The sequence below is a fragment of the Oncorhynchus nerka genome, linkage group LG13 (genome assembly GCF_034236695.1).
Source record: "Oncorhynchus nerka isolate Pitt River linkage group LG13, Oner_Uvic_2.0, whole genome shotgun sequence".
NCBI classification, from domain to species: domain Eukaryota; kingdom Metazoa; phylum Chordata; class Actinopteri; order Salmoniformes; family Salmonidae; genus Oncorhynchus; species Oncorhynchus nerka.
In genome coordinates, this window is record NC_088408.1 from 71319769 (window position 1) to 71336769 (window position 17001).

General features: G+C 43.8%; 2 protein-coding genes across 9 annotated transcripts in view; both read right to left on the bottom strand.

Moving 5' to 3' along the window:
• Positions 1-4645, bottom strand: part of LOC115140039 (PDZ and LIM domain protein 2-like) — a 61411-nt gene extending 56766 nt beyond the window's left edge. The window contains exon 1 of one of the 3 annotated variants that reach the window (XM_029678064.2): positions 4215-4645. The gene's annotated coding sequence lies outside the window, so the exon portion shown is untranslated. The remainder of the gene's footprint in view (positions 1-4214) is intronic. The other 2 variants (XM_029678062.2, XM_029678065.2) reach the window with 2 other exon arrangements.
• An 8563-nt stretch (positions 4646-13208) lies between these two features.
• LOC115140040 (vinexin-like) overlaps positions 13209-17001 on the bottom strand; it is a 38634-nt gene continuing 34841 nt past the window's right edge. For 4 of the 6 annotated variants that reach the window (XM_029678067.2, XM_029678070.2, XM_029678072.2 and 1 more), the window contains 4 exons: positions 16799-16924; positions 15690-16276; positions 15444-15550; positions 13209-14882 (listed from right to left, as the gene is read on the bottom strand). In XM_029678067.2, coding sequence (XP_029533927.2) covers positions 14821-14882; positions 15444-15550; positions 15690-16276; positions 16799-16924 — 882 coding nt within the window. In that variant the 3' untranslated portion in view covers positions 13209-14820. The remainder of the gene's footprint in view (positions 14883-15443; positions 15551-15689; positions 16277-16798; positions 16925-17001) is intronic. The other 2 variants (XR_003865188.2, XM_029678071.2) reach the window with 2 other exon arrangements.

Genomic DNA, 17001 nt, shown 5'->3' on the forward strand with positions numbered 1-17001 from the left:
ATTAAGATGGGCAAAAGAAGACAGACACTGGACAAAGGAACTCTGCCTAGAAGGCCAGCATCTCGGAGTCGCCTAATGGGCCTCTGTACGTGTTTCCAGCTACAAAAGTCATTTATAACATTAACAGTGAATACATTGTATTACATGTATTTCTGATCAATTTGATGTTATTTTGAAAATGGACAAAAAAGGTGCTTTTCTTTCAAAAACAAGGACATTTATAAGGGACCCCAAACTTTTGAACGGTAGTATGTATGTACAGTTGAAGTCGGAAGAATACATACACTTAGGTTGGAGCCATTAAAACTTATTTTTCAACCACTCCAAAAATGTCTTGTTAACAAACTATAGTTTTGGCAAGTTGGTTAGGACATCTACTTTGTGCATGACACAAGTCATGTTCCCAACAATTGTTTACAGACAGACAGACTTATAATTCAATGTAATCACAATTCCAGTGGTTGAGAAGTTCACATATGTAACAGTATAACTTTAAACCGTCCCCTCGCCCATACCCGGGCGCGAACCAGGGACCCTCTGCACACATCAACAAGTCACCCACGAAGCATCGTTACCCATCGCTCCACAAAAGCCGCGGCCCTTGCAGAGCAAGGGGAACTACTACTTCAAGGTCTCAGAGCAAGTGACGTCACTGATTGAAACGCTACTTAGCGCGCACCGCTAACTAAGCTAGCCGTTTCACATCCGTTACACATACACTAAGTTGACTGCCTTTAAACAGCTTGGAAAATTCCAGAAAATGATGTCATGGCTTCAGAAGCTTCTGATAGGCTAACTGACATCATTTGAGTCAATTGGAGGTATATCTGTGGATGCATTTCAAGGCCTACCTTCAAGCTCAGTGCCTCTTTGCTTGACATCATGGGAAACTCAAAATAAATCAGCCAAGACCACCACAAGCCTGCTTCATCCTTGGGAGCAATTTCCAAATGCCTGAAGGTACCACGTTTATCTGTACAAACACTAGTACGCAAGTATAAACACCATGGGAATCGTGTGAAAAGTGAAAATCAATCACAGAACAAAAGCAAAGGACCTTGTGAAGATGCTGGAGGAGACACGTACAAAAGTATCTATATCCACAGTAAAACGAGTCCTACATCGACAAAACCTGAAAAACCGCTCAGCAAGGAAGAAGCCACTGCTCCAAAACCGCCACAAAATAAACCAGACAACAGTTTGCAACTGCACATGGGGACAAAGATCGTGCTTTTTGGAGAAATGTCCTCTGGGATGAAACAAAAATAGAACTGTTTGGCCATAACGACCATTGTTACGTTTGGAGGAAAAATGGTGATACTTGCAAGCCAAAGAACACCATCCCAACCATGAAGCATGGGGTGGCAGCATCATGTTGTGGAGGTGCTTTGCTGTAGGAGGGACTAGTGCACTTCACAAAATAGGAAAATTATGTGGATATATTGAAGCAACAACTCAAGACATCAGTCAGGAAGTTAAAGCTTGGTTGCAAATGGGTAATGACCCCAAGCATACTTCCAAAGTTGTGGCAAAATGGCTTAAGGACAACAATGTCAAGGTATTGAAGTGGCCATCACAAAGCCCTGACCTCAGTCCTATAGAAATGTGTGGGCAGAACAGAAAAAGTGTGTGCGAGCAAGGAGGCCTTCAAACCTGACTCAGTTACACCAGCTCTGTCAGGAGGAATGGGCCTAACAGAAACGTTTGACCCAAGTTATTTGGCAATGCTACCAAATAATAATTGAGAGCATGTAAACTTCTGACCCACTGGGGAACTGATGAAAGAAATAAAAGCAATCACTCTACTATTATTCTGACATTTTACATTCTTAAAATAAAGTGGTGATCCTAACTGCCCTAAGACAGGGAATTTTTACTAGTATTAAAAACTGAGTTTAATGCATTTGGCTAAGGTGTATGTCAACTTCAACTGTATGTATGTATGTATGTATGTATGTATGTATAAAGATAAAACGCTATCCCAGACTCTGACAATGCTCATTCTGACAATCCTCATTTTCACATTTCTTATTGGTCTGTGTGTATTGTTAATGCGTTTCTAGATATTACTGCACTGTTGGAGCTAGAAACATCAGCATTTCGCTGCACCTGCAATAACGTCTGCAAATCTGTGTACGAGACCAATAAACTTTGATTTTAAGACTTCTGAACCACTGAGGAAGTCACAGGAAAGTTTACCACTGCTTAGTCAAGTTCATCACATGCACATTTGTTTTTTTAATATCCTGTTGCAACGACAAGTCTCCACAGCTCATTCAAAGTCTAAAGCCATCTCAGGCAGTGGTTTCACACACACACGCACAAGAAAATGCTAAGGAAAGAGAAACAGACCGAAAGACATGGCAATTGAGGTTTCAATTCAATAGAAATGTCTAAGTATTTAAAGGATGTCAACATGTGCCAGTCAGTCACCCAGTGACACTCTGAGAAAACCACAACGCTCGAAACAAGAGAACAAGCAACAGTGAAGCTTTCATCATACAAACTCCACCAGATTGCATCTGTGTGTAACTTCCTCCAGAATTGCAACTTCATGCATGTTGCTTCTTGTGATTCAGGAGAAAAGCTCTACACAATAGAGGCTATAGCAAACATCATTCGTGTTGTTCATATAAAGAAAAACAAGAGAAATGGCCAAATAAATAAATATATATATATATATATATATATATATATATATATATATATATGTTTCCACAGCAGCTAAATGAGATGGCTACTGTCCTACATTCTCCAAAAATGTAGGCTACTACTTGTCCAAAATTACTGTGGTCTGTTTTGTCCCTGGACTGTTTGTGCCATGGCCCTGCACACTAAGAACAGCAGAACCATCAGGAAATAGACACAATTGAAAACAAGAGGAGGGGAGTTGGGTGCAGCAAGCACATGAAAGGTTGCAGAGAACAAACACAATGGAGAGTTACAGGTACAGTGCAAACAGCAGGGAGGGGGAAATGGGGCAGGGGGTTTGAGTGGGGCTTGGGTTGAGAGCAACAGTCCTGGGAAACACTTCCAGCTTTTTCCCACCTATTCAAAATGCCCAATAATTGAATCTACCAGTGTTAGCGTGGTGTTTTTTACATTTACAATCGTGGCAATGGTCGCAGACGGGAAGGGGGATGCGAGTTTGGCTTTTTTTTTTCTTTATTTAATATTTTTTAAATCAGTCCAGCAGAGAGAAGAATTGGCTGTTTTTCAGCAAATTTCCTGCAACTCTACATATTTTGTCATGGCTATTTCTGTGTTCTTATGCTCAAACATAACAAAACCAATGGGGACTCCAATGGGGGCCCCTGGGCATGTACCCTGCATGCCCTGTCAAAAATACTCCTAAATTCATCATTAGGGAATTTTCATATCTCGACTGTCTAGATTTTATTTTGGTGTTTTCTAGTTCTTAAAAAGATTATATGCCAACTATATTGTTATACACACTTTCAGTCTGGGTTAAGGCATTTAAGTTTGCACTGAAGCATTTTTTGGTCCCAAAAATGTGTGTGTGTGGGAAGTATTTAGCAGTGGAAGTATACATGGTAGGGTATAAATCTTAACTCAAAATATTAGATTGCATTTGTGTTTTGCTGTTTACACATTAGGAAAGCGATCAGATTGGTATCAGATATACCAAAGAATTGGCAACATCTCAATTAGGCCACCTGTGTAAACACAGCCAATGAAATCCAAAATGATGTTGGTGGCAACTATTCCTTCTTTTCAGTGACAGTTAAGAAAACTCGGTCAAACCAACAGGTGGAGGTCTGAGATAGGCACAGTCAAGCCTGTTGTGAGTTTGGGTATAAATCCAAGATACACAAAACATTGGGGCACTGTGGCTACATTAACACAGACAGGCCAATTCTGATCTTTTTTCACCAATTGGTCTTTTGACCAATCGGAACATTGATTGGACAAAATATCAGAAATGGGCTGCCTGTGTTAACGGAGCCTTAAATTAACAATCAAGTGAATAATTACACAAACCAAGGATTACGGACAATTTGACAGCGTCAACAAGAACACTTGTATCTAATGTTTATAGGTATAGACCAGCATACATTCGGATACATGATTTCTTATCGTTTCTCTATATAAAGTGAATTGAGGCCTAATTGAATCAAATGATTCATAGCCTATAGACTAGTGTGAATTGACCGGTAATGGGAGACATACAGAAAGTAGCCTATTACACTTACCTAAATCAATGCAGTTGGTCAATAAATCAGTGATAGTCGAATTGTGTCCGTACACCGGCAGATCCAACACCGGGGCTCTCCCGATGAATAGCCTATCACAAGTCAAAAACGCGTAGACAAACAGCACTAAACTCACAGACAGTGCTAAAAGAGCGCAGGACCAGAAACACTCCACCGCTTGCGCGCAAATCGCCTCCAAAAATGCAGAAAAATTAGGTTTTCAATGTCCGTTCTTCCTGCTCACAGGTATCGCAGCCTTCTCTGAGAGCAATTCGCGCTACTATGTTGTCAGTGTGATGAAAAGCATCTGGGTCTGAAAAGAAGACTTCTGAAATGTACTTCTATTGTTGGGTATTGGATACAGAAGTGATATGAAACCACATGTGATCACCCATATAATGGCTCATAGTGCCACGTGCTGTTGTGAAAATAAAGGCATATGAGTGCGCTGGGCGTGTCGGGGATACTGGAAGGGTGGGTGATAATTGAGATGTTACATAGGGTAATGGCTAGAAGAGATCCAGCTTTTGTCAAATGAATGCCAAAAGGGGCATTTTTTAAAAAGTTTTAGCTAACCCTAACTATTTTTCTAACCTTAACCCAATTATCCTAACCTGCTGCGTAAATTCGTCTAATCTGCTACGAAAATTAAAATCTGACTTTAATTTGACAAAAACTGGATCATTCTAGCGATGACCAGGCCATTGGGCCTTGCACATGTGTCTTAGTGCGCCATCTGCAGATAATATTTAGCATTACAAAATTCAACTGATCCATAGGGATCCCAAAATACAATAGGCCTAAATATGCCTATGCCTACAAATGCCATCCAGCCAAGAGAGGTAGGTGATACTGTAGGTATGCATAGAATGCAAGATTTGCAATTGGTACGGGATTTATTGAATAGCCTAAAGGTGCAGAAAGTAGTGACAACTGCATTCATGTACTAACAAGAAAATACACTTCGGCTTAATGTCACTTCACACTTAACTTGTAGCTAAATAAATTGTCTTAAGTCAGCCCAAACTTGACATAAAGTACCATGCCATCTGTTCCACTCCATCCAAGCTGAAAATCTGAAACCAACTGAGTCTCTGTGTCAGGAAGCATGTGCTATTAATATAGGCCTACTATCTCCATAACATTTCCCGTCAGGTTGGCCTAAGTATGTTATCCCTACTGGCCCCTTACATTACCATGTTGGCACAAAAAGACTCAATACATGGATGAGTGATTGAAAAATGACAACAAGTACACTCTTTTCGGCTGTCCCCATAGGATAACCTTTTGAAGAACCCTTTTTGGTTCCAGGTAGAACCCTTTCCACAGAGGAACCAAAAATGGTTATCCTATGGGGACAGCCAAATAACCCTTTTGGAACCCTTTTAAGAGTGTAGGAAAGCAAAACATGACAATAAACACTATCATGAGAATTGCAAACTTTTCTCAAAACTAACCTCCCCCTTGGCTGCAGGGACAATTCATTCCCAAACAGCTCTTGCTGAGCAAGTGCTGAGCAAGTGCATACAGGCAATCTCCTGGAGAACAAAGAATGTCCAAAGTGATTGGCCACTAGGTAATTAAAGATGCGTTCCAGATCGAGGTTAGTTTGACTTTTAGCCATTAGTTCTGAAAGTACGGCACACGAGGCAATACAGGCCCCTGAACAATTGTGCACAATTGTGTATAACGTCATCCATTTTGTATGATATGTTACATTCTGCTTTTTTTGTGTGTGCAATTTTTTTATTTTTTTTTATTTCACCTTTATTTAACCAGGTAGGCTAGTTGAGAACAAGTTCTCATTTGCAACTGCGACCTGGCCAAGATAAAGCATAGCAGTGTGAACAGACAACACAGAGTTACACATGGAGTAAACAATTAACAAGTCAATAACACAGTAGAAAAAAATGGGCAGTCTATATACAATGTGTGCAAAAGGCATGAGGAGGTAGGCGAATAATACAATTTTGCAGATTAACACTGGGGTGATAAATGATCAGATGGTCATGTACAGGTAGAGATATTGGTGTGCAAAAGAGCAGAAAAGTAAATAAATAAATAAATAAACAGTATAAAAACAGTATGGGAATGAGGTAGGTGAAAATGGGTGGGCTATTTACCAATAGACTATGTACAGCTGCAGCGATCGGTTAGCTGCTCGGATAGCTGATGTTTGAAGTTGGTGAGGGAGATAAAAGTCTCCAACTTCAGCGATTTTTGCAGTTCGTTCCAGTCACAGGCAGCAGAGTACTGGAACGAAAGGCGGCCAAATGAGGTGTTGGCTTTAGGGATGATCAGTGAGATACACCTGCTGGAGCGTGTGCTACGGATGGGTGTTGCCATCGTGACCAGTGAACTGAGATAAGGCGGAGCTTTACCTAGCATGGACTTGTAGATGACCTGTAGCCAGTGGGTCTGGCGACGAATATGTAGCGAGGGCCAGCCGACTAGAGCATACAAGTCGCAGTGGTGGGTGGTATAAGGTGCTTTGGTGACAAAACGGATGGCACTGTGATAGACTGCATCCAGTTTGCTGAGTAGAGTGTTGGAAGCCATTTTGTAGATGACATCGCCGAAATCGAGGATCGGTAGGATAGTCAGTTTTACTAGGGTAAGCTTGGCGGCGTGAGTGAAGGAGGCTTTGTTGCGGAATAGAAAGCCGACTCTTGATTTGATTTTCGATTGGAGATGTTTGATGTGAGTCTGAAGGAGAGTTTGCAGTCTAGCCAGACACCTAGGTACTTATAGATGTCCACATATTCAAGGTCGGAACCATCCAGGGTGGTGATGCTAGTCGGGCATGCGGGTGCAGGCAGCGATCGGTTGAAAAGCATGCATTTGGTTTTACTCGCGTTTAAGAGCAGTTGGAGGCCACGGAAGGAGTGCTGTATGGCATTGAAGCTCGTTTGGAGGTTAGATAGCACAGTGTCCAATGACGGGCCGAAAGTATATAGAATGGTGTCGTCTGCGTAGAGGTGGATCAGGGAATCGCCCGCAGCAAGAGCAACATCATTGATATATACAGAGAAAAGAGTCGGCCCGAGAATTGAACCCTGTGGCACCCCCATAGAGACTGCCAGAGGACCGGACAGCATGCCCTCCGATTTGACACACTGAACTCTGTCTGCAAAGTAATTGGTGAACCAGGCAAGGCAGTCATCCGAGAAACCGAGGCTATTGAGTCTGCCGATAAGAATATGGTGATTGACAGAGTCGAAAGCCTTGGCGAGGTCGATGAAGACGGCTGCACAGTACTGTCTTTTATCGATGGCGGTTATGATATCGTTTAGTACCTTGAGCGTGGCTGAGGTGCACCCGTGACCGGCTCGGAAACCAGATTGCACAGCGGAGAAGGTACGGTGGGATTCGAGATGGTCAGTGACCTGTTTGTTGACTTGGCTTTCAAGACCTTAGATAGGCAGGGCAGGATGGATATAGGTCTATAGCAGTTTGGGTCCAGGGTGTCTCCCCTTTGAAGAGGGGGATGACTGCGGCAGCTTTCAATCCTTGGGGATCTCAGACGATATGAAAGAGAGGTTGAACAGGCTGGTAATAGGGGTTGCGACAATGGCGGCAGATAGTTTCAGAAATAGAGGGTCCAGATTGTCAAGCCCAGCTGATTTGTACGGGTCTAGGTTTTGCAGCTCTTTCAGAACATCTGCTATCTGGATTTGGGTAAAGGAGAACCTGGAGAGGCTTGGGCGAGGAGCTGCGGGGGGCGGAGCTGTTGGCCGAGGTTGGAGTAGCCAGGCGGAAGGCATGGCCAGCCGTTGAGAAGTGCTTATTGAAGCTTTCGATAATCGTGGATTTATCGGTGGAGACCGTGTTACCTAGCCTCAGTGCAGTGGGCAGCTGGGAGGAGGTGCTCTTGTTCTCCATGGACTTCACAGTGTCCCAGAACTTTTGGAGTTGGAGCTACAGGATGCAAACTTCTGCCTGAAGAAGCTGGCCTTAGCTTTCCTGACTGACTGCGTGTATTGGTTCCTGACTTCCCTGAACAGTTGCATATCACGGGGCTATTCGATGCTATTGCAGTCCGCCACAGGATGTTTTTGTGCTGGTCGAGGTCAGTCAGGTCTGGAGTGAACCAAGGGCTGTATCTGTTCTTGGTTCTGCATTTTTTGAACGGAGCATGCTTATCTAAAATGGTGAGGAAGTTACTTTTAAAGAATGACCAGGCATCCTCAACTGACGGGATGAGGTCAATGTCCTTCCAGGATACCCGGGCCAGGTCGATTAGAAAGGCCTGCTCACAGAAGTGTTTTAGGGAGCGTTTGACAGTGATGAGGGTGGTCGTTTGACTGCGGCTCCGTGGCGGATACAGGCAATGAGGCAGTGATCGCTGAGATCCTGGTTGAAGACAGCGGAGGTGTATTTGGAGGGCCAGTTGGTCAGGATGACGTCTATGAGGGTGCCCTTGTTTACAGAGTTAGGGTTGTACCTGGTGGGTTCCTTGATGATTTGAGTGAGATTGAGGGCATCTAGCTTACATTGTAGGACTGCCGGGGTGTTAAGCATATCCCAGTTTAGGTCACCTAACAGAACAAACTCTGAAGCTAGATGGGGGCGATCAATTCACAAATGGTGTCCAGGGCACAGCTGGGAGCTGAGGGTGGTCGGTAGCAGGCGGCAACAGTGGGAGACTTATTTCTGGAGAGGGTAATTTTCAAAATTAGTAGTTCGAACTGTTTGGGTATGGACCTGGAAAGTATGACATTACTTTGCAGGCTATCTCTGCAGTAGACTGCAACTCCGCCCCTTTGGTAGTTCTATCTTGACGGAAGATGTTATAGTTGGGTATGGAAATCTCTGAATTTTTGGTGGCCTTCCTGAGCCAGGATTCAGACACGGCAAGGACATCAGGGTTAGCAGAGTGTGCTAAAGCAGTGAGTAAAACAAACTTAGGGAGGAGGCTTCTGATGTTGACATGCATAAAACCAAGGCTTTTTCGATCACAGAAGTCAACAAATGAGGGTACCTGGGGACATGCAGGGCCTGGGTTTACCTCCACATCACCCGCGGAACAGAGAAGGAGTAGTATGAGGGTGCGGCTAAAGGCTATCAAAACTGGTCGCCTAGAGCGTTGGGGGCAGAGGATAAGAGGAGCAGGTTTCTGGGCATGGTAGAATATATTCAGGGCATAATGCGCAGACAGGGGTATGGTGGGGTGCGGGTACAGCGGAGGTAGGCCCAGGCACTGGGTGATGATGAGAGAGGTTGTATCTCTGGACATGCTGGTTGTAATGGGTGAGGTCACCGCATGTGTGGGAGGTGGGACAAAGGAGGTAACAGGGGTATGCAGAGTGGGTCTAGGAGCTCCATTGTGAACTAAAACAATGATAACTAACCTGAACAACAGTATACAAGGCATATTGACATCTGAGAGAGACATACAGCGAGGCATACAGTAATCACAGGTGTTGAATTTGGAAAGCTAGCTAAAAACAGTAGGCGAGGCTAATCCGCTAGCACAACAAACAGCAGGTAAAATGGCGTTGACTAGGCAACGGGGCCGACAGGTAAGACAAACAAGCAGAAAGGAGTACCGTGATTAATGGACAGTCCAGCGTGCGTCAGCTATGTAGCCAAGAGATCAGTGTCCAGGCAGCGGTGGATGGGCAGGGGGGCTGGGCTGGCGAGTGTTATCCAGGTTTTTAAAAAACTAACAATGACTAACTAGCTTGTAGCTAGTTAGCTGGTTAGCGTCTGGAGGTTCTTGAGTGTGTCATAAAAATAAAAATAAGAGTAAAAGTAATTTGCATGACATGTTACGAATTCCAATTTGTACAATATGTTTAGAATTTGTAAGTGCATTTGTACAATATGTTACTAATTTGTGTAAGTACTTAAGGTCCCATTCTACTGTGTCTTGAACGCTTTTCTTGAGCCGCCTACTGTAATGGTTAATGAAATTACTTTCAGAGTGGTTGCAGATCCCACTTTTCTGGACCCCTCTTCCCAACAGCTAAAGGTCCCGAAGCTACTGCTCATGTGCAGGATTCTCTACTTTAGTTTACAGTCTACTCTGGTGATTGGTGCATAATTTAATAAAGTTAGATGAAAAATTAATCAATGTCTACAAGTTCCCATAATGATAGTAAGCCTATTCTACATAACAGAACTGAATATAATAGCATAGTATAACGTCACTGTATGAAGGGGAAAAAAATATTATGAGATTTTAGGATGTTTGTGACCCGCCACCAAGGACTGCGGGCTCTCCCTCTCCGTGGCCAACGTGAGTAAGACATTTAAACGTGTTAACCCTCGCAAGGCTGCAGGCCCAGATGGCATCCCTAGCCACGTCCTCAGAGCATGCGCAGACCAGCTGACTGGTGTATTCAGTCTCTGCATATCCCAGTCTGCTGGCCAAAGTTGGCCACCGTTGTTCCTGTACCCAAGAACGCAAAGGTAACTGAACTAAATTACTATCGCCCTGTAGCACTCACTTCTGTCATCATGAAGTGCTTTGAGAGACTAGTCAAGGATCATGTCACCTCCACCTTACCTGTCACCCTAGACCCACTTCAAGTTGCTTACCGCCCCAATAGGTCCACAAATGATGCAATCGCCATCACACTGCACACTGCCCTATCCCATCTGGACAAGAGGAATACCTATGTAAGAATGCTGTTCATTGACAATAGCTCAACATTCAACACCATAGTACCCTCCAAGCTCATCATTTAGCTTGAGCCCCTGGGTCTCAACCCCGCCCTGTGCAATGGGGATCCTGGACTTCTTGACGAGCCACCCCTGGTGGTGAAGGTAGGAAACAACATCTCCACTTTGCCGATGCTCATCACTGGGGCCCCACAAGTGTGTGCTCAGCCCCCTCCTGTACTCCCTGTTCACCTTTGACTGCATGACCATGCACACCTCCAACTCAATCATCAAGTTTGCAGACGACCAAACAGTAGTAGGCTTGATTACCAACAACGACGAGACAGCCTACAGGGAGGAGGTGAAGGCTCTCGGAGTGTGGTGTCATGAAAATAACCTCTCACTCAACGAAACAAAGGAGATGATCATGGACTTCAGGAAACAGCAGAGGGAGCACCCCCCTATCCACATCGACAGGACAGCAGTGGAGAAGGGGGAAAGTTTTAAGATCTTCGGCGTACATATCACTGACAAATTGTCAGGTCCACCCACACAGACAGTGTGGTGAAGAAGGTGCAACAGTGAAATTTGGCTTGGCACCTAAAACCCTCACAAACTGCCTGGTACTGCAACTACACCACCCACAACCGCAGGGCTCTCCAGAGGGTGGTGCGGTCTGCACAATACATCACCGTGGGCAAATTACCTGCCCTCCAGGACACCTACAGCACCCGATGTCACAGGAAGGCCAAAAAGATCAAGGACAACAACCACCCGAGCCACTACCTGTTCACCCCGCTACCATCCAGGAGGCGAGGTCAGTACAGATGCATCAAAGCTGGGACTGAGAGACTGAAAAGCAGCTTCTATCTCAAGGCATCAGACTGTTAAACAGCCCTCACTAGCACAGAGAGGCTGCTGCCTGAATACTGACTTGAAATCATTGGCCACTTTAATAAATAGAACACTAGTCACTTTAATAATGCCACATTAATAATGTTTACATATCTTGCATTACTCATCTCATATGTATACACTGTATTCTATACTATCTATTGCATCTTAGCCTATGCCTCTCTGACATTGCTCATCCACATATTTATATATTCTTATTCCATTCCTTACTTAGATTTGTGTGTATTACGTATTTGTTGTGGATTTTTTTAGATATTACTTGTTAGATATTGCTGCACTGCATTTCACTACACTCACAATAACATCTGCTAACCATGTGTATGTGACCAATAACACATATTCAAAACAACACTGTAGGCTACTTGAAACAACACTATGACTCAAGAAGATCTAAATGCATATCCCCATGGAACTGAGACTGTGTTTAAAGTAGAAAGTCCCGCACATGCGCAGAAGCTTCGGGACCTTAAACTGTCTGGAAGAAGGGTTCAGAAAAGTCGTATCCGCAGACACTGCCAATTCATTTTGGCAGGGAAATTATCTCTAGCAATTTTCTGTAGGACTAACGAGCTAGGCGACATGGCTGAGACATGAATATGTTGCCAAAACGCAGTCTGCTCAGACATGAGTCCCTGTCCAAGCATTTGCTTTTCTTAACGGCCATTTGCAATTGCAAAATCAATGCAACATGAAATCAACTGCATACACATTAACGGAAATAAACGCTGCAAAAAACTAGATCATGTCCAACTGTATTTAGCAACATGAGATAGCAGTCTCGTTCCTTCACCCAGCCATTGCTTATGGATGCCGGATCTAATAACACCTGGGTAGGCATTTTACGTATCAGCTAAGCACGTGATGGTCGTGTTTCTCTCATCAGACATTGCTGACCCATGCCAGATCTTACAACGCCTTGATAGGAATTTTAGGTATCAGTTCATCACATCGTATGTTATAACAATCTGGTGCCCGGCAGCACTGTCGATGACGTGGCACCCATTGGTTGACGCACGTAACTCCTGAGCAGGGAACACGACCACTTTGTAAGAAGAGGAAATGGAGCGCTAGCTATAGTCACGTGTGCTGATGGTTGTCTCGGTGCTCATGATCACATTTTGGAATAAAATAATCATCCTAGAACAGGCCTACACATTTGTGTGAAATCTGTCTTTTCAGAGAGCAGAAACAAACTGTAAACTCATATTTATGAAGGAAATAGAGGTAGGCTAAAGGTAGGCCTAGCTCAGGGCTCTCCAACCCTGTTCCTGTAGAGCTACTGTTCTATTGGTTTTCACTCCAACCCTAATCTAGTGCAGCTGAATCTAATAATTAGCTGGTTGATAAAACGAATCAGGTTGGAGTGAACAGCTTCAAGAGTGTAGTTCTCCAGTGACAGGACCGGAGAGCACTGGCCAAGCTACTTCACAAACGTCAAACCGCTCGGGAATCAATTCGAGTCAAACATCAAAACCGTTTTATCACTTTATATGGTTTATTTGAATTACATAATGTATGTGTATCATAGATATTGAAGAACATTGGTTGGTATTAAATGAAATATATTACGTTTAATCTGACATGGTTAAAACCCTGTACAATCATATGTTGTGGCTAGAAAATGTATGTTGCATTTTGACAATACCGTTAATGAACAAAGCAGAGAAACATTTCATTTGGCAACATCATGATAGGGGTTTGGGGTTTAGTTGCTTCGTATTGACTTAAACTTATATTTGCCATTGGTTACACTTGTATGCAGACCTCCGATTCGCTGTTTTAATGTATACTGTATGTCAAAGCAAATTGGTTCATTTTTTTTAAGCGACAGATTAATAGAAACAGTAGTAAACAAACACAGTTTGCAGTAGAATTGAGCTACCAAATCAAATGTACAGTAGCCTAAGGAATCAATCTCCTGGTCCATTTTACTGTTCACGCCTTTCTTTCTGAAATGTTTGAACACCATTGTGGGTTTTGATGTTGTAGTTGACAAGCAGGATTCGTTTCAGAAAAGATCTGTGCTCCAAAGTGAAGCAATGGCATTTCTTTGCTATCCCTTAGGTCATGGTCTAAAAATGTCAGTAGTTCCACTGAATTGATACAATTGGTGTAGCTCCACTTCTGCTCTGTCAAGACATTCTGTATTGCATTCACTTGGGGGTTAACGTCAACATTCCTCTTCTCCACCATCACATTCAACTTCCACTAACACTCAACACCTCTGTTCCCAACAGAAATACAAGCTGCACAAAGGGCTGGCTGAATCATTACATGTGAGATTAATTAAAGATGTAAGTAGCGAACAATAACACACTGAAGGACATGAAGACGTTGCCTTGATTGTATTAGTACTCTATGCAGCAGAGCAAACAATCTTGAACAAATGGAGAGTCAGCAGAACTATTTTGTAACCAAGCAACAAATATTTTATGCCATTGTTTCGAATAATAAAGTAAGTGATCCATTCGTGTATATTGGACGGTCATATCATTGCTGTAGCCTCGGACACACCCAGGACGCATTTATTGATCTGAAATCAAAGTGTAGGAAGACATTTAAAAGGCAACATTCATTCTGTCTACTTTATAGAGACCATAACATTCTCAGGCATTTGTGTCTGTGATGGCACTTGAGTGACAAAGTGCAGCAGGTGCATGCTAAGCCGAACACTCCATAGAAGTAGCTGAACTGTACTGGAGGAATGTAATTTGAGTTTTGGTCAATGAGGACAAAGTTATTTCTTTATACTGTACCTGGAACAGTATAATCAGCATTCATTATATCCATTCAAGCAGTGTGTGAAAATCACTCCAAGACTATTCAGTGATGGACCACATGCTGGGGGTGAGGTGTCAAACCACACAGTGTTCCTACCTCCAGACTAGCTGCACACTGGTCAACAGCTGTGGTCACTGGCTGATGTGAACATGCAGACCTGACTAAACCAGGTTGGTGACAGTGGGTGTTGGGGTAAGGGGTTGGTCATATGGCTGCTGGAATGATCTGATGTGCTGGTTGATCTAATAGTCATGTGTCCACTACAGTCCATGTGGTTGTGGAGTGGACAGGTAGAGTGAAGCAGTTACACTGGTGTGACATAGTTCCCTGGGAAAGTCCCAAAGGCATGTGTCCTTTCTGACGTACCTAAGGAAAGAGCAGAGCACATTGTAAACCAAAAGACTGTTCTCTCCTACTTTACATCATACAGCCAACCATACAACCCTGGTCCGTTCATCTGACTACATAAGTAATACTTGTAATAGCATTTGCTGCCAGATAGGGGGCACACTTGTATTTAATTTGACTTAATTTAAAAGTGGCAATCCGCTGCCGAAACAATAACAAAGTGTCCTCCCCACCACATTCCGCTAAAAAGCTGAGGGGCGGGGCTGGAGAAATGTAAGCACTCTAAAATTCATAGACAGAGCTATGGATGCAAGGACAGACCATCCATGAAATAAACATCGTTTTAACCATGTTTTGAGGCTATATAGTGTTTGTTTACATGTTAGTTTGTTTACAAACATTTGTGTGAAACAAGCTTATATTTTGGGTGCTGATGGGTATGATAGTTGAACTAAGCTCATGAGGCATTTATAAGTTACATTCTTCAAGAATCAATGGGTACATATCATTAATTTAAAGTCCAAAAATAGATGTAGCTACTGCAGATTGCCCCTTTCAAGTCTTGTGTAAATGTCTTACCTACAAACCAGCCATCATCACACTTCTCCATCACTTGTACGATGTCCCCCTCTCTCAGTTCCAGCTCATCTCTGTTCTGTGGGTTGTAGTTGTAAACTGCTTTGTATCTGAGTGAGAGCACAGACCAGGGTGTGGGATTTGATTTTTGGCAAGGTGAGTAGACTGTGGCAGTGAAAAATTAGATAAACAGTACCTCAATTACATTACATAAAATCACATTTTCATTGGCAAAAACATTTGACTCACGGTTGGCGGTGCACTACTGTTGAGCCAGCATTGTTGGTTGTTTTTGTTTTGGGGATGTTGTTCGGGGCTGCTCCTCCCCTGTGGGCAGATGGGGACATCTGATTGGACGGTGAATCAGCTCTGCCAATGGAGTTGTGCAAAGCCGGTTGTGCTCCTCCCCAGTGGTTGCTCTGGGGGGTGGGGGAGGCAGGCCCAGAAGTGGGGTGTGGCCAGTGATTGGGTGCTTCTTTAGATAGTGAGGGCTGGAGGGATGAACGTGAATGGGAAGCTACTGTCCCATGGGATATGGGTGAGGACGGCTTCAGGGGGGAAAATCCTGGTTCAGGGCTGCGGGAGGAGGGGGTCAGACTCCGAGGCGAGCGGGTCAAAGGAGAGCAGGGTGAGTGTAGAGGACGCCCTGGACTCATTGGCTCTGGGGATGTGGGTGACATGGGGCAAACTGGGTAGTCGTCAGAGGATGATTTGGTGCGGGGCAACTTGTTAACCTGGACATAGTTGGTGGGGAAGATGCCACTCCTGGTAGTCCCTGGTACCCGGCCCTCCAACCACCTGTCATCCACACGCCTGGTTACACTGATCACCTCGCCCTGAGATAGAGGAGCAGGGACATCATGGTTCAGGACAAAAGTTCCATAACTCACGTAATACATTCAAACCTCAGGTAATTGTCACTATCTATGTAATTCTGAATACAGCCGTGTATCAACCATAAAGAAGGAAACACAGGCAGTGTGAGAGAGACACAGTAGAGAAGGAATACTTTGAATGATTAAAATATTCTAAAAGGACAGTCAACATCCTAAAGCTAAAGATGAGTAATACATTATTAATCCCAATTTGGGAAATTGTTTTATCACAACATGCATCATCAATGACAGACAATGACAGGACACGCAACAATGACCAACACATGATAAAAAACAAAACACTGAAAGGCAGTAATGTGTTGCAGTACTGTGCTGTGGAGGGGGTGTGTCATTGTCCTGTCCCTGTGTTTTTACTTGCAGCCTTTTTATGAACATGTCCTGCATTGATTCCAGGCTGGCTTTCTTCAGGATTTAATGCAGGTATTAGGGTGTTAAAGATAGACTACATAGTAGGATGCTCACTTTACGGAAGGACAGCTCAACAGGCAGGTCTGCATTGAAGGTGAACAGAGCCACTGCCTGTCCGTAATCCAGCACCTGGATGGTGGGAGACTTGATGGGTGTGGGCTTCTCTGTAGGAGGGACAATCTGGGGCGGAAATGAGTGAGGTTCAGAATGACATGTGGAGCGCATCACATAAATCGACACTCAGAGGTTAGTTGGAT